Below are 26,725 nucleotides of genomic sequence, written 5' to 3' on the forward strand. Positions count from 1 at the left end.
ATCGAAAATAGAAACGTTTCTTATAAAAATAAATAGTATAATAGTTTCTTTGTTATATATTATTATAGTGATTTATTTAAAATAAAGAGATACAATTAATAATAAATCGATCGAAAATAGAAACGTTTCTTATAAAAATAAATAGTATCGTTTCCAATACCCATATGCGCGATATCGTGATTTATTTAAAATAAAAAAATATAATTAATGAATCGATGAATGCTTCTTATAAGATAAAAAGTATCGTTTCTAGCACATTAAACGCGCACTCGCGGGGAAGAGAAGCGGAATGAGGAGAAAAAGCGAAACGTGCTTACCTTACGCTGCTTACAAATAATTTTGACGACCCAGGGCAGGGGAGGTGTCCTTAGGAAGGCTTCCTTTTTGGCGGGCATTTGTCCCCAAATAATTGGGCGGAACGGAGCGCCGCGTCTTCTCTGCAATTATAGGCAGTAAACGTGGCCACATCCGGCACAAGCAGCTCTCCTAGCTGAAGTGGGATAATTCGCTGCGGAAAGACAACGATTAGGGCGATCGAAGGGGGAGAGAACACGACTCTCCCCGTCTTTCTCCCCGCGTATTTAGTTAACGAAATGACGAAAGAGAGGAAGGAAGAAGGCAGAGGGATCGAGATTTTAAGAGAGACGCTATTCTACTTGGATATCGCAGAGTATTTTTTCTTCTTTTCTCCATACGCTGGAAGACGATTGGATGCAAGAAGAGGTTGCAACTTGGTCGGTTTTGAAGATGGAAGAATGAGATTTATGGGATAAAGAAAAAGGAGAGCGGGGAAGAGGGTAGAATTATTTTACTCGGTGAAAGGGTCTAAAAAGTTTCGAAATCTTTCTCGCATCCGGTACAATTGCGATAGTTCGAATTGGTCATTTTCTCTGTCTCTTTTCTTTTCAAAGCCGATCTTCCACGCGAAATTGCAACGTCGAAGGGGCGAGGTACGATAATAAAAGCACGAAACTCTCGAAATTCGACACCGAAATTCTTTTAACATGCACGATAACGATGATGATGAAAAATACAGAGAACTATTTTATCTTTTTCGTTCATGTTGGGCCATATATAAATTTATTCTGTGCGATACAATTGGAAAAATATATACAGTGTGCCTTATAAAATGTATCAGGATCGAAAAAATTTGTTGGGAAACCGAGGAAAGATATCTTGCGAAAAGAGAACGATTATTCCAGGATTCTTCGAAATTGTCATTGTTTCGCCAATTCTTACTTTTTTCTCCCTCTCTTATTTTACATGGAAAGAGCTAGATACCGATATCAACGTTGGACGATTTGAAAGAAATAGAATGAAAATTACATACGACAATATCATTATCGACAAACGCGATAAAAATCATTCGTTCAACGAATAAATATTAATAAGCCAAAGATCTCGCGATATCCTATCGTGTGTTCGCCTATAATGAGTTGGTGAAGTTTCGTACAATCAACGTATACAAGTACCGGTTAAATCATTTTTATGTATATATATATATATATATATACTATATGCATTATTTTTTTCCATCTGTCAATTATATACAACGTTACACGTACTTACATAACATCACATCGTTCTTTCTAGGGTCGATAACTCTACGGTTGCTCTTAAATTAAATAAGTGGCTAAATCAAGACAGACTTACACGATACTTAGCTACACTAATATTTATAACTTATCGATATCTTCTTTTTCTTCCCGCGTTAACATACCGTTTAATTACTCTTTATGATCCTTTCTGACGCCTAAGAGAATAATATGTACAAAATGCTTGTTACAGGTGTAACGTTCACCTACCAAGATCGCGAGAGAATTTAAAGAGATTAAATTTCGGGGTCGATTAAAATGATCGTCGAGTTTTCGATCAATAACATTCGACGTCGCAAAAGTAACATATTTTTTTTCTCTTCCTCGCGATCTTCGTAAGATCGTTTCTACCCGATTCGTGTGTGTGTGTGTGTGTGTGTGTGCGTGTGGGTGCCGCCAAGTCGATCGCAGAATAAACGGATCAACGTCGTACATACGTAATATCTTTTAATTACAAACTATCGCGCTAATATATACACAGATATGTCGTATCGATTGAGTCGCACCATACGAGAAAATGTTGCGGTCCGAGGAGGATGTTTCGAATTTGGAGAAACAGTATCTGCAATTATTTGAATTATTGCTGCTGCGATGGTGAAATGTCGACGAAAGTTGGGACGAAATTCTTCGGTTATGTAACCGCTTGTCTCAAACTTTTTTCTCTTTCTCAAACGACGAGCCTCTTTATTTCTTCTTCTCTCTTTTATACAATACGCGAATTAATGTAAAAAATATATATATATATATATGTATAAATTTCTGTCTCTCTTTCGAGAGAAGAAAAAGGAAAACGTTAACATTAATTATTTGGTTTCGTAGTTTTTGGCGCTTGTCTTTTCTCGAATAATCGTTGATACCTTTCGGGAATAACGGGTATGAGAAATTTGTGAAATCAATTTGGATGGAGAAAGGGGAGAGATTTGTCGGGTGAGCCGTCGTCGAAAGGGTCAATTTGAAATCGAAGAATTTCGCAAACTGTCCGGATTTCACTCTTCTGTCTTCGCCTTTCCTTCCTCCCTCCCCCTTCGTGTCTCCATTTTCTTCCCTGCGTATCGCGTCTGCTGCTTTGACGAGGGTAAATTCCTCGAGCGTTCGAGTTTTCACGGGGATGGCGGCGGAGGAACGAGAGCGATCCGTAATTATTTAAGTTTCTTCTTTTTTAGCTTTCTATCGCTCCCTCTCCCGGTTCGTTAAATTAAATATGTCGATAAAATTGGCCGTCATGCCGGCAAGACGTTGATATTACCTAGAAATAGAGCAATTAAGACGAATCCGTCTCTCGCCTCCGTCCCTCCTCGTTTCCCCTTCTCCCGTCCCGTCCTTTATTTTTTCGCTGTCAATAGCTGCCACGTCAAATCACGGTTCGGCAATTAGCTGCCTGGCAAATTCTTCTAAACAACTTCTTTTTGCCTTCGACGTTACGCGTCATAGATTTATAACAATAAAGGGGGAAATCACGACGCGTTCGCGGGTCGAGACTGATGGAAATTATTAATACTTTTTCCCTCTGAAATTGCTCTTTTACCGATTGTATCGATAAAAATTATTTAATTATTCGGATAAAGAAGAAAAAAGAACCTCGAGAGATAGGAGAAAAGGCAAGCAATAATCCAACCAATATTCGTAAAATCGAACGATACCTCCTCCTTCGAAATTAAATAAATCAACACTTCTCGATATTCTTCGATCCGCTGCAAGTTTTGCAAAAATAAAGAAATCGAAAAACAAAGATCCCGATTCTCGACTCCAAATTAATTAGGCATCGATTCTCTTTCGTTAAGCGCAAAACACGGGTGTTCCGAGGACGAACGATTCCATGTTGTGGACAAAGTTAATAGAGATTTCCACTTCGGGCAATTGGGTGTCTCGTTGTCGATGTTCAACAAATCGGTTCGGCGAGAGGTTGCGGCGGGCCGTACGGTGAGGCCCATTGACCCACGGGATGGGCGAGGGCCGTGGGTGGTTGCTGCCTGTCTAGACTGGGAACCGTGGTTCCCGCTGGATGGCTGGCCACCGTCGTCGGGTACGCCACCTTGCCGAGCGCCTCGGCTTGGAGAGACAGCATCAACCGATTCGCCGCCTGCCTCTCGGCCTCCCTCTCCTCCGCCGTTTGCCTCCTGGAAACAGATGGAAACGAGACCCCATTCGAATAAACTTGCAAATATTAGCAATCAAGGGAAAGGGGGAATGTAAAATCAGAGTGGCTGGTCTTTTTGTCTCGGGTAGTAGTAAAAAGTCACGGAATGGATCGCAGGATCCGTTGGGTCGAGAGAGGTGTGGCGCAGAGCACACGGGGAGAAACCGTGGGGCGGAAAACGGAAGACAAACGTAATAAAGTTAATTCGATTCGTCCGTGGCTCGGCGAGGGGAGGCTCGTGGCTGGCTGTTTTCTAGCGCTAAGTCTATTAGAGAACCACGAAATGGCCGACCTCGATAGACCCGCTTTTGTCGCGTCCGAGCTTTCTATACGCACGAGCACTTTACGATTCCCTCTTTTTTCCTTTTTTTCAGGATTACGGAAGGATGAAAAGCGACCCCTCACTCCCACAACATTCGATCCTCTCACGAATTCGAAACGCACCGACTTTTGAATCTCCCAGAATCATCCAAGCTCCTCTCACCGAGAAAGAATGGTTTCGATCCTTTACGAATTTAAAACGCAACGACTCGTATCGAGGATCAATTGGATCGGCGTTAAAGAGACTTCTGAAATCTACCTCCTCCTGTAAGAGGACAGAGAGAGGGAGCCGAAAAGTTGCTCGGTCTGAAAGGCGCCAGACCGGATAACGCGGCCAATCAGCGAGCCGTTTCCATACGGGCCACGAAACACCGTCGTTCCATTAGAGTTAATCTCCGGTCCTCGGTAATTAAACGGTTTCGTTGTACCTTTGTTTATCTCTCGGTGTGGAGCGCTTTCAGCCTTTCCTCTCCCGTTGCGCGACGAGGGAGGAGAGGGAGGCTCAACCCTCCTCCTCCTCCTCCTCCTCGGTAGCCCCGCTGTATCAAGGAACGAGGCGGGATTCGATCGGGACACAACTCGATCGGTTGTCGGACGATTAACGACTAGAACAGCCGACGATGTCGAGCAGAGAGATTTCAGATAACGCTCGACCCCCCCTCGCAATCAACATTCGATCGAGTTCGTTTATTTTATCCTCGTTACTACCCAGTCGCGATAATTGTGTGTATATATGTATATATTTATTTATGTATGTATACAGGAAGAGATCGCGGGCACACGACCGCGTTATCTTTCCGCGGCTCGCGCCCTCTCCCCCCCCGATTTACGATTTCATCCTTAAATTGTTGAGATATCGGAAGGAGGATTAAACGAAGATGAGGATTTACGTTCGACGGATGTACGGTGGAATGAAATATGAGAGGGGGGGAAAGATGAACTTTTGAAAGGGTTATTGGCATCCTCGTGTCTATTCGAGGAAATTTACGGAAAGAGGATATATTTATCCTCCGTGCGATTTTTCTATATATTTCATCTTTATCGACGTTCAAAAAATTGGGCCTCTACGATTTTCTAATCGGGAACCGTGCGCGCGAGATTTCCTTTAAGATTGTCGTTGAGTTATCGTTCTAGGGGGAAACGAATGGCGATTGGTTACGGTTAATTGCAATCGAGGTAGTCGTGTTTTAAATCGTAAGTTAATCTCGAAGCTGTAACCGATAGTGTGAGTGGAAAAACTTGTTAGGCACAGTTTCAGCTTCGTTTAATAACGATGAAAATTAATGGCCGGAGCACGCCGTTTAACAGTATTTCGTAAATTTTTACGTGTACAGATGTAATATTTTGTAATTATTTAAATTTCCTTTATCGGTAACGAGTGCATTATGATCCTATGTCGCTTTCCTCTCTCGTTTTAAAAATAAAAAAAGGAAAGAGGAAAGGAGGGGCGCGATCCATCGGATATTATCCGTCCGACCTATCAATTTCCAATTACTCCGAATTTGAGACCCGTTCAACGCGAATACGTATATATCTTAACGAGTTGCAGATTTTAAATAAACTTTCTTCCCCTATTAAATTTCTCCTCACAATCTTTATCGTCGCGTTATCCGAATCCTATTAATTATTCACCGAGTTACGATACGCGTTATTAGATATTAATTTAAATACAAAATTATAGAATAATTACTTGTATCTTTCAAACTAGCTACACTTTGATCGTAAATCTCTCGAAACTGGTTCCCTTGCGCAACAACCGACAGCATTAGAATTAAAGACCGGTAGCCGCTTGCCTCCCGTGTATCCTTTTATTTTTTTCGAAAACAAAGAGAGAAGAAACGAAACGCTTCGAACGAAACTCGTCGTCCTCGCAGAAAAATAGGGGAAAAAAGTAGAGCGTTCGACGACGAGACTCGATTTACGATTCCCGTGGAAAACGTATGGCTACGCCGTTGCTCGAGCGACAGGGGACGCGCCTACACGAGTAATTAACGCGGTTACCAATTAATAATTGAGGGCGCCGTGCCGATTACATTTTCCAGCCTCGCCCCATTCGATCCCCTCGCGCGCATTACTCTTATCGTTATCCCCCTATCGTCAACTATAACTTTCGTCCAACGCTCGCCGCCTCCTCCAAACTTGATTTCGAGCGTGCACACACCGATTTCCCATTTATCCGCCCATATTTCAACCACCGTTTCACTCTTACCTCTGGAAACCTTCGGGTAATCGGAATTTTAACCGAGAGAGAGGATTCTTTACAAAGGTTTTTCCTCCACGTTTCTTGCTCTCTCGCGTTTCCGGGAGAAGGAATCGAGAGAATATCGACAAAGAGAATATCGGGTCCGAGGGAGGGATTTTCATGGCCGAAAAAGAAAGACGAGAAGGAGGAAGGATTGACTTTGCGGCGCTCGTGTTCGACCGGTTACAGCCGTGATCCGACACGGGGAAAGGATGAATGTTTAACGAGGCGAACGGCGGTAGATCGAAACGATCCGGAACCGCGGATTCGAGAGGGTTTGACACTTTAAAAGCGGGGGCAAGGAAGGAGTCTGTGACCGGACTGGTTCTCGCGCGAGACGACGAAGGGGTGCCACCGTGAACCGACAAAGGGGGGAGGGAGAGGAGAGAGAGAAGAGTTGGCAGTCAAAGCAGGGGCGGACGAGGGTGCACGATGGGGTGGATAGACTGCATTATGTACGGGACAGGGCTAAGCTGTTAGGTATCTGAATTATTGAGACCAAGTTATCTCATCTCTGCCTACAGTCATCTCGTTACTTTAAACGCAGCTGCTCGCTGGACCGCGTCGCGGATGTACGGAACCGAGGGAAGGAACGGTATTTTTCTCTCTTCCTCTTCTCCATTGTATTACCTATGCCCTTATCTCTCTCTCTCCTTCTTTTCTCGATTCCCTGTTAAAGCGTTCCGTATTCGTGCGCCCTTATTTCCCTCATCGAGATCTTAAATATCGAGTTTTCGAACATCACTGGACGTTTCGTAACGAGAATAGAAGGTTTTCCTAGCTTTCGACTCGAATTCACGAGTCGAGAGATTGAAATGTTTCGTTGGTTTAATCGCATCAGGAAGAAAGTTATTTTGTTTTCTAAATTTGGAAACAGGAGATTCTCCTTGAAATTTGATTTGATTGACGGAGGATAGATTAAAGTTGGTGTGCAAGCGCTTCTCCTTGATTAAATTATTATCCATTGAAAAAATCGTACAATCGTTCTCAAATTCGTTCGATTTTCAATTCGCGCTCGTCAATTACCACGATTCGTTCGGATGGGAATTGAATTGGAGAACGAGACATTTGGACGAATGTCACCGCGTTTCCTTTTCTCAACGCATCGAGACGGATAACGCGTGTCGTCGCCGTACAAATCGAATTTCACGCTCGAGCCACGGTGCACGACTACGTAATAAAAACGCTCGTATCTTCGTAGTAAACTCGAAAAACGATCGCAGGAAAAATAGCGAGGAATAATCGAAATCGAAACTCTCGTAAATAACAACAACGATAATAACAATTCCATCGTTATAAGCGCAACGATGTATAATTTTTCTCCCTTCTTTTCTTTTCTTTTCGAATCTATCACTCATCCACCGATCGTCGCTCCTTCGATTTCGATTCTTGCACGATTCCTCTCCCTTTTTCTTCCTCCCTTTCTTTCTCCCCTTCTTTTCTTTTTTTCTTAACTTAAACTCGAGTAGAGCCAAGAAGATACAATATTGCGTTCGTGATCTTACTCGGCGAGAGAAGAAAATTACCATTGGCCGGTTTCCAAGTAAGAAGCGTAATTTTCATTTCTGCGCGCTTTACGACAAATGCAATATCGCAGTTTTAAACGACAAGAAAGACAAGAGATCCCGATGCAACGGCATCGAACCCGTTTTTTTCCCACCAGTCCTGTTATCGATCTCTTATTAGGTCGTTACACCAACCTTCTCCAAAGGCGTTTTCTTCCGGTTTTTATTGGCCGCGTTTTACATTCCACGTTTTTACCTATTTGCCCCTTTATTGCTGGCCGAACAATGCATAACGGCACGCTGCCTCTGCTAAACTTCGTCCACTGTTATCCATAAAAAAGGCAAATGAAACTCTCGCGGGAAATTTAGAGCTCGTTGCGCCCGATACTTTTCGATGATAAAGAATTTTATTGAGTTTGACGAAACTAAGATGGAGAGAGAAGGAAAGAGAGAGAGAGAAAATGCTACAAAGCGGAATATTTACTCTAATTATCCCGAAATTTTAGACAAAATCTCCACTTTAGCGCATTCCATACAAACGTCAGTTTAAGTACAGTTGAGCTCTGCGATCGATCAACTTTTTTTCTTAATAAAACCGAGATGGAGAGGAAAAAGTCGCTTGCTCAACGTTTCCTCGTCTTTTTTTTTTTTTTGAGACGATCTCGTACACGTAATTCTTCCGTAAAATATTTATTAAAAATTACCATTTATATTTCATACTTCGTTCCCTCTTCCAATCTTGAACAAATTCTCGAGAAAATATCGTTACGGAAAATCCGAAAGAATCGTTCCAAGAATTTTAAACGACCTGGTCTATACACGCTTCTATACACAAAAAAAGAAAAAGGCTTACTCTATCTCGTCCAACACCTCTTCGACCAAAGTATACCTATTGAAAAGCACGACTGCGACCTTCGATCTACTTCCTCCGGAGGAAAAAATACGGGGAAACGAAACGAGAGGAAACTTGGTCGTTCGTCAAACTATCCGAAGGTGGATCATACTTCCCGGAACGGTTTTAGAAATTGGTTGGAGAGCGTTGGAGGGAGAGAAAGGGATAAATGCCTCTGGGCCCGTCTCGCCGCGTAGACGCCCCTGATATCGGGGGACCCGCGCCACGAACGGGCCCCGTTTTATCTAAATGACGTGTTTTCGTCCTCCGTTATCTTGAAGAGACTCCAATACCGGGGACTTTCGATGCCTCCTCGCCGATACGAAGCACGTTGTTGTTGACCCGCTATTAACATTCCAACCGCGGTTTCCACCTCGCGTTTTCCCTTTCGACTCCTCTCCTCGGATTCGATGAATCATTCGAGAAAATGGAAAGACCGAAGGAACTTGAGATTTTTTTTCCCTGTTAATTATTGTTGTTACCTCTCGAATGGAAGAAGAAGAAGAATCGACGAATGACACAGGAATCATCGTGTTTATCGAGATTATTGAATAATTCTTCTCGTATTTTGCGAGATTCGATAAATTAGGAGAGAATGGAAAGTTTGTCCTCACCTCGAGTTTTTCCTTTCGACTCTTCTCCAGAGATGAATCATTCGAGAAAATGGAAAGGTCGTTCGTGATAGAGCTTAGTAATTTGAGATTTTTCTATTAATTATTATTCGATCTCTCTCGAATGGAAGAAGAATCGTTCATTCAGAGATTGTTAAATACTCCTTCTCGTATTTTGAGAGACTCGATAAATTAGGAGAGAATGAAAAGTTTGTCTTCACCTCGACTCTTTTTCCTTTCCACTCTTCTCCAGAGATGAATCATTCGAGAAAATGGAAAGATCGTTCGTAGGAACTTGAGATTTTCCCGTTAATTATTATTCTCTCTGGAACGGAAGAAGGACGATGACAGAAGAAGTAACAAGTTTATCGACACCGAGTCTGTTAAATGTTCTTCGTTTCGATAAAATACGAGAGAACGGAAAGTTACGTTTGCCTCCGGCTGGCGCGAGATTTAGAATAATTTGAAGGGGAAAGGATTGACGATCGAAAATATGGAAACTTACCTCCACTTTGTTCGTCTGTTTTGAAACCACGTTTTCACTTGGGCGTCGGTCATCTTCAAGGTTTTAGCCAACGCTGCCCGTTCGGCCGATGCCAGATACTTTTGTTTGTGAAAACGTTTCTCCAGTTCGGCGATCTGCAACCTGGTGAAGCTCGTCCTCGGCTTCTTTCTCTTCGGTGGCGTCCTGTTCTGATAAGGATGCCCGATCCTCCTTGGAAACGCTCCGGCTACTGTCGACGGAAAAAGAAAAATCCAACCATTTACAACTCTATAAGAAAATTTGATTACACACTCGCATAATAATTTCACATTCATCTTGGACAAAGTGTTGCAAAAGTAACCGCAACCGCATCGATCTGCCGACCCGAATTTGAACCAAAAAATTAATAACTCGACGATGGGAAAAAGTAAAAAAGTAAAATTGCAAATTAATTTCACAATCCGCGCATCTTTCGCATAATTCCAAAAAAATAGGTCGCGAAGAGGAAAAAAGAAAAAGAATTGACAACGGAGACGCGAGGCGCGTTTCGAATCTTCGGAGCACGCGTTAAAATTCCAGGATAAAGTGGCGACGCCGAGTTTACGTCGCTCAAAGAATCACTTGTCCAAAAAATTAATAACTCGACAATGGGAAAAAGTAAAAAAAGTAAAATTATAAATTAATCCACGCATCTTTCGCAAAATTCCAAAAAAAAAATGAATAGATCGCGAAGAGGGAAAAAGAAAAAAGAAAAATCGACGACGGAGGCGCAAGGCGCGTTTCGAATCGCTTCGGAGCAAGCGTTAAAATTCCAGGATAAATCGGCGACGCCGCTGAAAGAGTTACTTACACAACCAAAAAATTAATAACTCGACGATGGGAAAAAGTAAAAAAGTAAAATTGCAAATTAATTTCACAATTCGCGCACCTTTCGCACAATTCCAAAAAAAAATAAATAGATCGCTAAAAGGAAAAAAAAAAAAAACGCAAATCGCATTGACGACGGGCGCGTTTCGAACCGCTTCGGAGCAAGCGTTAAAATTCCAGGATAAAGTTTACGCCGCTCAAAGAATCACTTATACGCGCGATAGCGCAACAACGCTCTCCCTCTTCTCAACGAAGGAAGAGAGAGAGAGAGGAACGATTATAGAATCGTAAAAAAGCGGGGCTTACGAGTTACACGGAACGATTTGCCGGCCGGGTGCAAATTGTAACGCCGATCGCCAGCAGGTGCGTTTCGCGATTCGATGGGAGGTGGTATTAATAAAATTACCGTTAGCCCCGATAGGATCGCGCCCGCTTCCAATTACCGACCGAGCCTCCAACAACGGCGCACGAATACGTGAAATCAAAACGAAGCTTTATCGTCCACTTACGCGAAACTAGCCGCGTAAATCGAGGAGGGGGGTTGAAACTCGCGCACGAGATTCCTACCTTATCGGGCCGACGTTCATCCTTTCGCTAATTATTCCACGAGTTCGATACCTGGATCTGGAAATATTCAGAGGAGGGGGGGAATACGATTTAACAAGAAAGGGCGGCTCTACTTAAACTTTGGTGCCGCGCACGGTATCGGAACGACACTCGGGTTATCGGAATATACTCGGGGCGAGTAGGAGGGAATTGGAAGAAGAAAAGTTCGCCTATTCACCTGTTTCTCGTTCACGTATCGCGTTCACTGGCGTTGATCCGAGCATTTGGAACTCGGACGAGATAATTCGAGTGCGCGAATCGTATCGGAGGAGATTTGGTTTTTGAAGAAATGAAATGAATTCTTGGGAATGATTAATCAAGTTATTATCGTCGGTTACAAAGTGGTGCTCGATCGAGTTGGACTCGATAATAATTTACAACGAACGGGCATTAGAGTCGGAAAATGGGCGGAGGAGAAGAAACCAAAATATAATTTCGAAACTATCGCTGCTATCTATCTCTGTAACGTCGTTTATGACGCGTCGTACACGTGTTGCGCGTTCTACGCTTTTTTCCTTTTTTTCTCTCTCTCTCTCTCTGTCTCCCTTTCATAATTTACTCTCGTTAGCGAAATAATTCGAATACGGAACATCGTATCGTTTTCGTTCCGTAATTCGTTCTCTTTGAAGCGTGACTATCGACATCATTAAGCATTTATCTGTCGTAGTAATAGCGCATGAATAACAGAAAGTGCATTTAATGCGATATGCATACCGGTAGATTTAATGCTTCATGAAACATGATACGAGGTATGTAATAATGAGAACGAAGAATGCGATAAATACATTATACGCGGGATTCCAAGACGAAATCGTCGCTTGCTCCATTCGTTCTCTTCTTTTTTTTTTTTCTTCATTTGTAAATTGGAGATTATATTACAGCGAGTGATAAAAATTATACTCACGTGGTTACAATATCGAATAGGCAAATAACTATATATTGTGTGATAATTATTAACTCGAGTATCGTTTAGTTATTTAATCAAGGAACGCGGCAATTGTTCGAATTTTGTAGCGATATCGGTAAAACTCGATCGTCAAATTCATCACTGTTACTCGACTCGACATCGAATAAAATAAAATTTTTTCCACGAAACTGTACATTTGTGTACAATTTACCCCGCGTGTCTCGAATCGAATTACATCTCTCTCCCCGATATGCAAATCAACGACACATTTCCATCAAATCTTCATTTCCACGCGTAAACTAAGCAGAACCTAGTTGGAATTATAATTCTCCTAGGTAATTGCTGGATCGTGGAAAGAAAAAAAGAAAGAAACGACACGGCCAATCGCGTCAAATCTCTCGCCTGTTCGCGAAAGAAAGAAAAGAAAAGAAAAGGCTTTCCCCATCGATTCACGTGTGATTAAAACGAGTAATTTCATCGATTCGATGAAAGAATCGCGTGCGTCTAAACGACGTTTATCGACGCGGGATCGTCGCGTTTTAACGCTCACCGCGCTGTTTCATTTCGTGAGAAGGCGAGATACGCGATTATTAAAAGTGGCGATAAACACGAGGACGTTTGAAAAGTCAATCAATTCTCTTTAAATTAAGCGCATTTCCCCCCTCCTTTTTCTTACTTCCCAGAGAATTGTCGAGGAAATTGAAAGAAAGAGGGAGAAAGTTCGAGAATCCAGAATGAGAGAATTTATTTATTCGATCGATCTGTAATTTTAAAACGCCCCGTGCAGAGAGGGGAAACTACTTTGGATGAGAGCGTGGCCCAGATGTCGCTGAAATATGGAAAAGATTACGCATTCTCGGGGTATACCGCGAAAACCACTCTTGACGACTGGTACGGGTCCCCCCGTCACGGATACGCAATAAAGATAGCGGCCCGATTAAAGGGGCCCGATATCCCCCGATTAAGTTGTTCGTTTCACGTGCAATAAAAACGAATTAATAATCGAAGACGAGAAATCGCGAGAAACGCCCTTCCTCTCGCACGCATTTGCTTCTTTGTTTTCCATCTTGTGAGTGAATGAGATAAAGGAGGCGAGCGTAAGCGAGATAATACATTTGACATAATTTGCATCAACTTTGCTTTCTTCTCCTTCGATTTCACATTCGAAACGAAACGAACGCGGCCTTTCTTTTTCCTCTTCGATGTAAAATAACGAATATATTTTTGTATATATATATATATATACATATATGGATATGGGTGCGGATGATGAGAGAAGAAAACAAAATTTTCCAATTTAATCAGGATGGAGAGCGCGGGCATTCGAACATCGCTTCGAAATTAGTACGATAATGATTCGAATGGCGTTTCCACGGAAGAGGAGAGGCGGAAAATTTCCCGTGAAATTCAATTTGACGCGTAACTGCTCTCTCTCTCTGTTTCTCTTTCGAAACCGAGGAATCATCGTTAAAGGGTAAACGGCCATCAGGTGGATATTATTCCATTATCCATCCCTCTTGCTCCGCCATCTACATCCTCTCCTCCGCCGGCAGCCCTCCACCCTTATCCAAAAATACGATCTTCCGTAGAAGCGTAGAATTTTGCGAACGCGAGACACGAAATAATCTCGTCGATAATGCCTGCTCAATTAAAATATAAATATACACCGTGAACGAGCGTTAATTGAGACACGAACTGGTTTCATGCGCTCTTCGATAAAGTAATACGATAAACCGATAATTAGGATAAAGTATAAATTTCTTTTTGTTTTTTCTTCAATCGTCGAAATTATTAGAAATAATCGATAATATTTTGATTGATAAGAATTTTCCTCAAACGTCGATCGATGATTCGAAGATTAGCAGGAAGAAAAGAAATTGCTTTCGATCGAGACACGTTATAGACGATAATAACAAAGTTCTCTTCGTTTCGACACCCACGATGAGAAATGGAGTATATCATCGGTATATATCTCGTTCAGGTATTTTTCGAAAATATAAATTCGATCGTCCAAATTTCTTTTTGTTTTTTCTTCAATCGTCGAAATTATCAGAAATAATCGATAACGAGTATTTTGATTGATAAGAATTTTCCTCAAACATCGATGATTCGAAGATTAGGAGGAAAGAAAGAAATTACTTTCGATCGAGACACGTTATAGACGATAGATAATAACAAAGTTCTCTTCGTTTCGACACCCACGATGAGAAATGGAGTATATCATCGGTATATCTCGTTCAGGTATTTTTCGATAGTATAAATTCGATCGTCCAAATTTCTTTTTGTTTTTTCTTCAATCGTCGCGATTTATATCACCACGGGATAGACCCAATCGTCCAAATTATTAGAAATAATCGATAATATTTTGATTGATAAGAATTTTCTTCAAACGTCGATGATTCGAAGATTAGGAGGAAGAAAAGAAATTGCTTTCGATCGAGACACGTTATAGACGATATAATAACAAAGTTCTTTTCGTTTCGACACCCAGTTCCACGATGAGAAATGGAGTATATCATGGAATATATCTCGTTCAGGTATTTTTCGAAAGTATAAATTCGATCGTCCAAATTATTAGAAATAATCGATAATATTTTGATTGATAAGAATTTTCCTCAAACGTCGATGATTCCAAGATTAGGAAGAAGGAAAGAAATTGCTTTCGATCGAGACACGTTATATACGATAATAACAAAGTTCTTTTCGTTTCGACACCCAATTCCACGATGAGAAATGGAGTATATCTCGTTCAGATATTTTTCGAAAGTATAAATTCGATCGTCAAAATCTCTTTGTTTTTTCTTCAATCGTCGAAATTATCAGAAATAATCGAAATAACGAGTATTTCGATTGATAAGAATTTTCCTCGAACGTCGATGATTCGAAGATTAGGAGACACGTTATAGACGATAATAGACTCGTATAGAGATAATAACAAAGTTCGTTTCCTTCGAGACCCAGTTCCACGATGGGAAATGTATATCATCGGTGTATCTGGTCCAGGTAAAAAAAAAAACCTACTTTGTCCGACTCGCGCGATAATCGACCTCCTCCTCCTCTTCCCTTTTCGACGAGCGAGAGGATAAAGAGAAGATGGAGAGTTGGTTGCGTCACAGTGTCGCTTATTAGGACGATAATCGCGTACCGGTCATTATACTCTCCGTTACATTATCATGGTGTGTACCGGTGGCACCGTTTCCCGTCTCTCTCGTAATTCATTCGTAATTACTTTCGTAGAATAGGTGGACGCACGCACGCCATCCCGACCGTCCATTCCTCCCTTCCGCACCTTGGACAGAGAGGGACCAAATTTACGAATCGGAAACCGACCTCTCCACTCGTTCACGATAAATCGGGGAGGACTAATGAGACGGTGAAAATTATCGGGATCGACTTTTGTTGCTCGATTAATAAAAAGAGGAAGAGGCGATTATTATTTACATTATCCGCGGAATCGAACGAGAGAGAGAGAGAGAGTAAAATGACGAGATAGGGGAGAAAAAGAGGAGAGGAAGGATTGGTTCGTGCGTACAGACGATATCCGCTTCGTGTCGCTCCTCCTCGCGAGTATCACGTCCCGTCGTTAGCGTGTCTAACGACAGTCTGGCCGCTAAAACTTGTCCAATAGTGGCGCACCGTAGTAGGCTGACTTCGCCTTGGCGAGCCTGTTACCGAGCAATTTTGGTTAAAATACCACGGCGACGAGTGTTTGCGGTCGAAGTATTTACCCTGACGATGTAACCTTACGACAGAGCCGCCGCCGCCGCCGCTATAACGCGTTTCAATGCCTCTAAAAAGGAACGGTTTTAGAAGCGAGGACGGGAGCCCATTACCGGGCAAATAACGCGAAGAATTATCTTGGGGGAGGGAGGGAGAAGAAAGAGAAAGAAAGGGAGAAAGGGGGAAGGGAAGGAAAATTCGAGGCGGGGATAAAAATATGGGAGGAAGCGGGGGTCTGATCGTAAGTTCAATCGTAAAGTGGACGGTTTATGGGAAGGTAAAACGCGACCTTCGCGAGGGGGTTAAATTAGAGTTAATCGTCGGTCCTACCGTTGAATTGTTTAACACTTTCGTTGCGATTATCGTTCTCGATTTTCTTCTCGCGCGGGAACGAACAAGGAATAGGCGTGGTTGAATAATTGGAAATCTGCATACGCGAGAAAGCGGTTGGAATTAAGAGGAAGAGATTACTCCTTTCTTTCTTTCTTCGAACCAAAGTTGGAATACAATCGATACCGTGCGATCGATGCTGAAAGGTAATCGCGCGAGGAGAGGAGAGAGGAGATCGGAATATTCCGTATTCCTCGAACCATTACCCGACACAAATTGTCAATTGGACACGTGTTCGTAACTCGTGTTTAGATTATAATACGGTACGAATATAACTCGCGATAACATCACAATTTCCAAGTTTAATAGGTACATGAATATAAAACGGCGTAATTCTCGTTGCGCACGCGACGAGTGCGTCCGTTCACGCGCGTATCGTTGCAACATTTACAACAGCTGTTACGAATGCCGCTTGATAAAAATTTCAATTTCGACCCGTTATCGTTTGAATTTAACGGAAAAGTGGCGCTCGGTTGGAAGAGAGCGAGGAAATGGGATATCCTCGTAAAACTTGGATAGAAACTTAATATACGATGACCGCTATTAATAACGAGTTTTATATAGAACTTTATATCCGTGCCAACACGGATATGCTTCTGTATATATAATCGAAACACGATTTATTTTTAAGTCCAACATCCCTTTCAAAGATTCTCCTCACATTTTCGTTGATCGAAACGTATCTCGGGGATCGACCAATACTCGTCAACAATAAATATCACCGAATAATATTCCAAAAAATGATCTTATTTACATCTGTTCCGAAATCTCGCGAATTGCAAACGAGTCCTTCGTCGCGTCTACCCTTTAAGAGGGTAAATTTATAAAATTCGCGAGTGAGGCGAGAGCAATGGCGGCGGTTCGGTCGCGTTTGAAACGTAATCGGGGCGGAATAAAACAAAGCGTTGGTTTCCAGTGCAACGGGAGAGAAGAGTGGACGCGAATCTCGGCGAAGAACGGGGCAAAGACGGGTTTGGAGGATGAAACGGCGGGGGATTCGCATCTGCATGCGGATGAGAAGGAGGGTTGGACGACGTGGCCTGAGGGGTGGCCGTAAAAACAAGATGGCGTTCCGTCGTGCCGCAAAATGGCCGGCATAAATAAAAAGCGGTATCGTGTGCGCGCGCGCTCCCCTCCGAGTTTTGTCCGCGCAAGAGATGTCGTACTTTTCCCATCGCTCCGTCCCATGCCTCCGCTCGAAAAACTCCTCTCCTCGAAAACGTTATTCTTTACGACAAACGTGCGAATTATCCGAGAGGAATTGCGATCGATTACTCGTGGGAGGGGATGGGACGAAAGGAGCGCGGTTCCATCGTGGATGACCTACTGAGCTTGAGACAACCTTTGCCCGTGTACCGTCAATCAGCAGAGGAAATGAGCTGAAGTGATTCGGTGACGCAACCACGAGCTGTGACACCGGGCTAGAGAAAGTGGTTATTTTGCCGAGCACGTTCCGCTCGGTAATAGAGTTTGCGGCCTTCAAAGTAAATTGTTTTCTGCGCGCCTCGAGAATTCTTTACAGCGAAGCAACGTTACGGCCGCCGCCGTCGCTCGAAAGGAAGCCCTCGATTCTTTTGGTCGAGAGATTGAACGAGAAGAAGAAGAAGAAAGGGAGATTCGTTTTCGGAAAGAGAGGAAAGGGGTAAAAGGGGAAGCCGTGCTCCTATCGCATCGAATCCCAATCTCCGAAGGCTGACGGGGAAGAAAATTGAAACGAATCCGTCGAATTCGATCGGTGTCGGTTCACGTGGACGCGAAGAAACAACGCGTTGCACGCGCCTTGGAAATCCATCTCGGACGTGCAATTTCAAACGCAGTAATAACGCTATCCACGGATCTTTACGACGCGACGTGCGTTATAAAGGGTTATCGTATTCACGGCTCGATATTCCGGTGTGGTATTTAGAAAATACGGCCGGCGCGAATATAACGAGTAATGGGAAAGAGAGAGGGTAATTGAACCGACATAACAGACAGCTAAACACCTTTAAACGGGTTCTTCTCGGAACGCGCATATCCCACCGCATAAAAATTTCCCCTCCGCCACGTAATCCATTTTCCCTTCGCGCTTATTTTTTCCTTTTCCTCCTCCTTTTCTTTTAAAAAAAACGATAAACACCGGTTCGATGCTTTTTCCAAGTTTCCCAGCCACGTTCGAATTCTAATTAAATTTATTCCCTTTCGAGGAATCGTGCGCGCCTCCGGGACGCAGAGGCTAGGAAAGTCTAGGGATAACTATACGTCGGTAATGGAAGCGGTAATGGTTCGTTAACTAGGGAAAATGAAAACCAAACGTTTCCAAGAATGCGAAAACCGATGCAATTGCAATATGGAGAAAATTGCGGCGAGGCGCGGTCGTTGCGTTGGAGGGTGTCGAGGATTTATTTCCACACACTTCGGGGAACGTTCGCGTTTGGGGAGGAAAGGAAATATCCCTAGAAATACTGCCGCTTCTTCGAAAACGCCTCAGCCAAGGTATTACGCAAACAGGGGGAAGAATCAGCCCGCGGGGCGAGTATCTTCGAAAATCGTTTTGCGCGGAAATTGAAATTTTCCGTCCTGTTTTCGAGGATTTCCAGCGAAACAAAATATCAAAATCGTGTCCCCTTTTATTCGAGTAATAATGATAAATCCATCGAGCCAAGCCGAGCCACTTCCGTATTAAAAGGCCGTTTATTCGATGAAAATTGGCGAAGGGGTGGAGGCCCTCGTAACGCGGAAACTCGAGTTTTATCGCGAGCACGTGGGGGCTTGGTTAATTTTATGCGATTTTTTATCGACGCCTCGTAATATCGATAATGCAAGGCGCTGCCGCTTCTCCATCCCCTACACGCAGGTCGAGGGATGGTTTATATCAAGTTATAGGAGTTTGAGAAATGATCGCCGCGTCGAACCTATCCTTTTCTTCGTCCGCATCCGATCGAACCGCATTCCAAACTTTCTCCCCCTTTCTTCTCTCTTCTTAGAGAGAAGCTTTCCTCGTTTCGTTGATTCTCGGAAGGGAGGGATGCTCATCGACGAATGGTCGGATAAACAAAACTTTGGATGAATTCGAAATATCGCATGAATACGTTCGCGTGATTTTTAATGAAAATAATTTACGAACGGAGACGATTGAATAAAGCAGCGAGCAGGTTCGTGCTTCTCTCGCGTTCATTTCGCTTTAAATATAAAACCGTTGTATTATTCAAACTTATCCAACACGCCCCCAAGTCGTACGTATCCTAACCGTATCGTAACCGTGCCGCTTCCACGTTATCTCGCGTTTATCTATACGCGAGAACGAGTCTTTTCGTGTATTTTCCCGCTCGATATTGGCCCACCGTCCGAATGCAAATTTATATTCCCCTCGCTACGAGATGTTGCTTCCTAGAATAATATCTCGAGAATCTAATATATACCTTATATAGATTCATCTTATGCGCGTTTTCTCATCCCTCTACTGGGAGAAATGCGAAAAATCGATGAAAATCGCTAATACATCCGACAACCCACCATTCACCACCAGCCCGAAATTCATCGCGACGCACACCTGCGAAGAGAAAGAGAAAAGAGGAGAGAGGAGAGGAAGAAAGGACGAAGGGTCCCGGGGGAATTGTTAAGGGCGCGAGAAGGAATCGGATCCCGTACATCATTGATCGATCGGTGCGCGCGAATAATCTACGCGTATTACGAGGGGTGGGCGAAATTTACCCCGGCGTCGGTGAAGAGCCAAATCCCGCGATTTCTCCAGGGACGGCGAAAAATCGCGAATGATATGCCGGAAACCGCGCCTGTCGAATCGGCAAAAGTATCGTCACCGTTGGGGCTGCTATTTTTTTGACAAGGATCGTCGATGTATGTGTACATACGGAGATGCCGTATTTCCTTCTTCTCGCTTTTTTCAGCGGAGGTTCTCCTGGGATGGCGGCCGGGCCGAGGATCGGTTAAGGATTTCACCTGATTTCTCGCATATTTCACGGTACAGCGCGAGGATTCGCTCCCGTGGCTCGATCTTCGAAACTTATCGCTCGACAGCGGTGCCTCGTTACGAAGAATTCGAACGCAATCGCTCGGCGAAACGTAATTGCAATCGTTTTAAACCTTTGAGGTCCGTCACAGTTGGCCATCAACCCGTTGATGAGAAAGCTGAAGTTGAAAATAAAAGTTGCTCGTAGAAGTAGAATGCTCGGATGAGGTTAATTCGCGTAAGCTCGAGCAAAAGAATTGTACAATTATTTCCGATTTTATCGAGTTAAGAGAAACATCGGTCGCGTAGATAGGCAAGTTTGCGGAGAAGTTGAGGGGAGAAGCGATCGTGTCGTCTAAACACGACTGGAGGGATAGCCTCGGTCTCTTTAGACTTTAGCCAAGGTGAATGGCTCGGGTTGCTAATTGTCCGGAGCAAAATTAAACCGAAGTCGCGTTAATTATGTAACGCTCCGGTCTCTCTCCGGAGGCTGGCTACGTACGACTGGTTTCCGGAGGTGGAAACGGGGTGATGATGGACGAGCGGAGCCGACCTTCCGGGGGCTGCCAAGCTCGAGCAGCGAAATCCCTAACTCAACGCTAACTCGATCAGTCAACGCCCACCGTGGCGTTGCCCGGCACTAATCTGCCTCCAGATTAATTACTACGTAATACCGGTTTGAATAATTATCGTTTCTAGGGCAACCCAGGCCCCACTCCCTCCTCCCTCCGCGGGCACACCTCTCTGTGCCCTCTCCTTATTCCATTCCTCCGCTTTTAGCGGTTTCACGTATCCGGATTGTTTCCCATGTTTCGTTCGGGGCACGAATCTTATTAGCGGGAAAAATTACGCTTTAAAATTACCCTTTTGCCCGCTTATCGCCCAGTTCTATCGCGTATAATTGCGGGGTTCGGTGAGAAAGCGTGCCATTCCTTTTCCCTTCTTTTCTTCAATAATATAAATGCAAATTCTCGCATCGCTGCAAAGTGTAGGAACTCGTTTTTTAACTGTTTATTAATAATTGGAAACGCTGAATTCGAGTAAACCACGCGAGAATCTTTATAAGTAATAACGAGTTGCTAGGACCGAGATGAATTTGCAGAGAGAAAATGATACGAATGCAAATGATCGCTATTAATAATTAGCAACGTTAAAACATCGTTGAATTCGACTTAAACACGCGAGAATCTAGTTGGTACGAGTGACAATAAATTGTTAGAACCGAGATGAATTTGCAGGATCAAGAGAGAAAGTGATACGAATTTTTTTTTTTTAATTAATATAAACGTAAATTCTTGGATCAAAAGGAGAAGGTACAGAAAAGTTCTTTTTTAACTGTTTATTAATAATTAGAAACGTTGAACGATTTTGAGTAAAGAATCTAGTATCTTTATAAGTAATAACGAGTTGCTAGGACCGAGATGAATTTGCAGAGAGAAAATGATACGAATGCAAATGATCGCTATTAATAATTAGCAACGTTAAAACATCGTTGAATTCGACTTAAACACGCGAGAATCTAGTTGGTACGAGTGACAATAAATTGTTAGAACCGAGATGAATTTGCAGGATCAAGAGAGAAAGTGATACGAATTTTTTTTTTTTAATTAATATAAACGTAAATTCTTGGATCAAAAGGAGAAGGTACAGAAAAGTTCTTTTTTAACTGTTTATTAATAGAAACGTTGAACGTTTCGAGTAAAGAATCTAGTATCTTTATAAGTAACGAGTTGCTAGAACCGAGATGAATTTGACCCAGAGAGGAAATCATACGAATGCGTTCTTCTTTTTCAATTAATATAAACGTAAAATCTTGGATCGAAAGAAGAAGGTACAGGAAAGTTCTTTTTCAACTGTTTATTAATAATTAGAAACGCTGAATTCGAGTAAACCACGCGAGAATTTAGTATCTTTATAAATAATGAGTTAGAACGAGATGAATTTGCAGGATCCAGAGAGAATGTGTTCTTTTTTTAATTAATATAATAAATATAAATTAATATAAATTCTTGGATCGAAAGGAGAAGGTACAGAAAAGTTCTTTTTTAACTGTTTATTAATAATTAGAAACGTTGAACGATTTTGAGTAAAGAATCCTAGAACCGAGATGAATTTGACCCAGAGAGGAAATCATACGAATGCGTTCTTCTTTTTCAATTAATATAAACGTAAAATCTTGGATCGAAAGAAGAAGGTACAGGAAAGTTCTTTTTCAACTGTTTATTAATAATTAGAAACGCTGAATTCGAGTAAACCACGCGAGAATTTAGTATCTTTATAAATAATGAGTTAGAACGAGATGAATTTGCAGGATCCAGAGAGAAAATGATACGAATGTGTTCTTTTTTTAATTAATATAATAAATATAAATTAATATAAATTCTTGGATCGAAAGGAGAAGGTACAGAAAAGTTCTTTTTTAATTGTTTATTAATAATTAGAAACGTTGAATTCGAGTAAAGCGAGAATCTAATATTTTTATAAGTAACAACGAGATGAATTTGCAGGATCCAGAGGAAAAATACGAATGCGTTCTTTCTTTAAAACGATATAAATGCAAATGATCGCTATTAATAATTAGCAACGTTAAAACAACGTCGAATTCGACTTAAGCACGCGAGAATCTAGTTGGTACGAGTGATAATAAATTGCTAGAACCGAGATAAATTTACAGGATCCAAAATGATACGAATTTTTTTTAATTAATATAAACGTAAATTCTTGGATCAAAAGATACAGAGAAGATACAGAAAAGTTCTTTTTAAATTATTTATTAATTAGAAACGATTTCGAGTAAAGCGAGAATCTAGTATCTTTATAAGTAACAACGAGATGAATTTGCAGGATCCAGAGGAAAAATACGAATGCTTTCTTTAAAACGATTAGCAACGTTAAAACAACGTCGAATTCGAGCAAAGGACGCGAGAATCTAGTCGGTAGGAGTGATAATAAATTGCTAGAAATCTAAAAAGTGGATCGATCAAGTTCCGTTATTCCTTCTCCTCTTTTCCTCCTGTTTTCCAATTACGTAAAATTCCGAGTTATATAGTTTCGCGCAACAATTCTTAATTATCGCAATAGCGCGGAACGGGTCAGTAGCCTTTCGCCTGAAACCTGATTCGAGAAATGAAATGCTCGCCTAATAACACCGGCGACTAAGCGAGTCGCTCGGCTAGAAATTACGCGAATACTCGGAAACATTTTTCCGGCCCATGGCCAATGTTGAGAAGAAGCGTTTCCAGAGGCGTAACGGCGGCAACAAAACCTTCGAATCGACTCGACCGCCTCGTGTATCTCATCTCCTCCAGGAAAAACTACACTACTTCTGTTTACTATCCATTTTCCCCTCTTCTCTCGTTTCGCTCCCTCGCGTGAAAAACCTTCCCAACTATTCATCTCTTTTTCCAAACGAACGTTAAAATTCTTCGAGACTTAACGGTACAATATATAAATATACACTTTAATACCTCTTTACCTATAAAAACCTTGAATCGTTGGAAGAAATGTTGGAATGAAATCGAAGATAAGGACGAATCCGAAAAGTACGATACACTGGAGAGATGACGTTGGATGGAAAACGAAGAGGAAACGGCGGTGGAAGATCGCGCGAGGGAAGAGGTAAAAGAGAGTAAAATGGAGGAGCGGAGTGGGGATCGCCCGAGGCCGAAGATAACCGGGTACCGGGAACAGAGAAAAAAGGCATCGCGTGACCGAAACCTGAAAACCAGAATCCCGATGGTGTTGTAGCCGGCCACGAACCCTCCCATACCTCTTCGGATGAAATCGAAGCCGGGACACGCTTGTATATTCGGATTCCATCTTGTTCGTGTACGTATATACGGGTCGCGTATACGTGCTGTGTCGTTTTTAATTTTCTACCGAACTCTACCGGTAGCCGGACGGACGGATATTCGGCTACCGAATTGGAACTCCCACAGTGAGGATCGAGAGGAGATCGAAGGTCGAATTATTTCCTCCTCTTTCTCCTTCTTTTCCTCCCATCGAGATCTTCGATCGTGTTATTTAATTATCCCGAAACGATCACATCCCGTACGCATTTACAATTAAACGCTACGAGTACTTGGAGATCGCTTTCACCCTTGCCAATTTTCCTGGATAAGATTTTTACCTCAGCCTCGTGCGTGTCGTTTTAATCAGTCGTGTAAATTGCCGCGTGTTTCGAATCGGTTCTGGGAAATCTACGCCCGGATGGAAAGCTGGGGTCTCTGGTGGTAATTGTTGATTCTGTCGTCGATTCCACGAAGGACGCGTGAAACAAGAAAATTATAGAGAGGTATCGTATTGTCGCGATTGAAACGGAGTGACAATCGAGCTTTAATAATCGGGGGGAGAGGGCGAAATTGGGGCTCGCGTCGACGAAATGAAACGGTTCACCTGCGTTTCATCGTTAGCGGCATAGGGGCAAAAAGGATTGACTTCAAAAAAAGAAAAACGAGAGAAGAGATTGAGCTATTTGTTCTTTTCTTTCTTCTTCTTTTTTCTCTTCCTTTGACCAACCATCATCGCATCATGTACGATACAAAATGTTGTATCGCAATTATATATAATTTGAAACGAATTTTGCACGTTCTATTTTAATTTTAGATTTAAAGATTTTGCGTGTCAAAAGGAGGAAAAAGCGAAACGCACGATGACGCTAGCAGAAGAAATCTGCGCAAACTGGTTGTGCAACGTTTTAAACTTATTATTTTTATCCATCCGCTCGATCCGCTTTTTGCCTACTCCTCGTCGCACGCGCGTAATAATGAATCGCACCGATATGGAAGATGATAAAATTCCAATTTATTTATAGATCGAGCCTTCATACATCCCCTTCGATATCCGAAATCGAGAACCAATCAAAAATCTGCTCACGATGAGGTGATCGATGAAAGTTAAAAGAAGAAGAAAAAGTACGAGAGGAGAGGAGGAAGTATCCGAGAACGATGCGAAAAAAGAAGAAGAAAAAGAAGAAAAACAAATATATTATCCCCGTTCGATATATTTTTTTCCATGCAGGTGGCAACGATTTCATCCTACGTGCTGGCCGAACTCGATTTTTTTGCCCGCCACAAATTGCAAATTGTTGCACCTTTTACGGCCGACGTTGAAGGTGCAGTCACACCTGACGTCGCTCCAAATCATCCTCTCTGAAAAACTCGCCAGCAACATGCGAATTTATCTTATTCCGAGTAACTCGGTGACGTAGTACACGCGTATCGCGTGTCTTACGCTCGATTACCCGCCACGATCGGATCGAAAATAAACATTTCTTCTTTTGTACATTTTGGAAAGCGAGCCACGTTTCGTAACAATTTTACAAGCGTTCACACGAGTCGATCGTAATGTTCGCCGATATTTCCAACGAAATGTTAATCCGTTGATATAACAGATATCGTGGCGATAACAATGTTGATAATAACGATCGAAACTGGCAGAACGGATCCTTTCTTAATTATTAACAAACGGAAGGCGAGAGAAAATGTAACAGGGATAAATTAGAAGAATACGATATTTCGACGACGGTTGGGAATTTAAATTTCGGATTTTTTAATAAAATATCAACGTAAGAAGAATCTATTCTTAACCACGCCTCGGGTATACTTCAGTTTCATCGCGCGTTTAAGAAATTCACAACGTACATACGAATCCCATCTCGGAATTAATTTAAAATCTCGTTCGATTAAAAATTTTATTTCCGTTAAACGAACAATCGATCGAAATATACGAAATGACGAATTTGTATATTTCTTTTCTACGATTCTTCCTTTTTCGAAATTAATAATAATTTTTATTAACACTCGTTTAATTCGCAACTCCTTACCCGCTTAATACCCCTTTCAATCGTTTCTCGGCCACTGTTTCTTAATTTTTCGTCCCCTCGATTATATGCGGAGAAGATGATAAAATTGCGAGTAGAAAAAGAAAAGGAACAGCGAGAACGACGAATAAAGGGATAAGACGAGAGAAAAGGAAAGTTCGATACGCAGAGTTGCATCTATACGGTCCTGTTGCTACACCGGTGAACTCGTTTTACGCTCTCGACGGGGAGGAGCCCGCAGGCTCGAACAGTTTTTAGCTTACAATTAGAGAAACGATCCTGTCAAATCGGCAAGATTGTTTCTCTGAACGTAAATTGCGGCGAGCTAACCACCCAACATTTCGCCTGGCTCCGTATAATCCTGGCGAAATTTTATAGAACAACTTTTACGATAATTGGACGGCGAAAACATTTTGGACGCCTGAAATTTTCCGTAACCGTGAACCTAATGTGGAATTAAGCCCCGTCAAGAATTAGAAGTTGGTTGAACGGAACGACGCATTTGTCCGCTGCTATCCCGCACGAGTGATAAATTCTCTTCTCGGCAACGTGAGAAAGGGGCCACCGCTATTTCCAGTTAACGCGCTGGATTCGGGGAACGAGCATTTCAAACACCGTTCGACGTATCGTTTGAAAAGATAAGGGAGGATCCTTTGTTAATCTCGACGCAACGTTCGT

The 26,725-nt window shown here is 42.4% G+C and overlaps 1 protein-coding gene across 2 annotated transcripts in view; it reads right to left on the bottom strand.

The window, feature by feature from the left end:
* Positions 1–1,043: 1,043 nt before the first annotated feature.
* The window catches only part of LOC108001977 (homeobox protein MSX-2), a 44,541-nt gene continuing 18,859 nt past the window's right edge, over positions 1,044–26,725 (bottom strand). Inside the window, exons 2-3 of one of the 2 annotated variants that reach the window (XM_062087052.1) lie at positions 9,809–10,034; positions 1,044–3,712 (exon numbers count right to left, since the gene is read on the bottom strand). In XM_062087052.1, coding sequence (XP_061943036.1) covers positions 3,475–3,712; positions 9,809–10,034 — 464 coding nt within the window. In that variant the 3' untranslated portion in view covers positions 1,044–3,474. Of the gene's footprint in view, positions 3,713–9,808; positions 10,038–26,725 lie in introns of both variants that reach the window. The other variant, XM_062087051.1, reaches the window with a different exon arrangement.

The sequence above is a fragment of the Apis cerana genome, linkage group LG1 (assembly GCF_029169275.1).
Source record: "Apis cerana isolate GH-2021 linkage group LG1, AcerK_1.0, whole genome shotgun sequence".
Lineage (NCBI taxonomy): Eukaryota > Metazoa > Arthropoda > Insecta > Hymenoptera > Apidae > Apis > Apis cerana.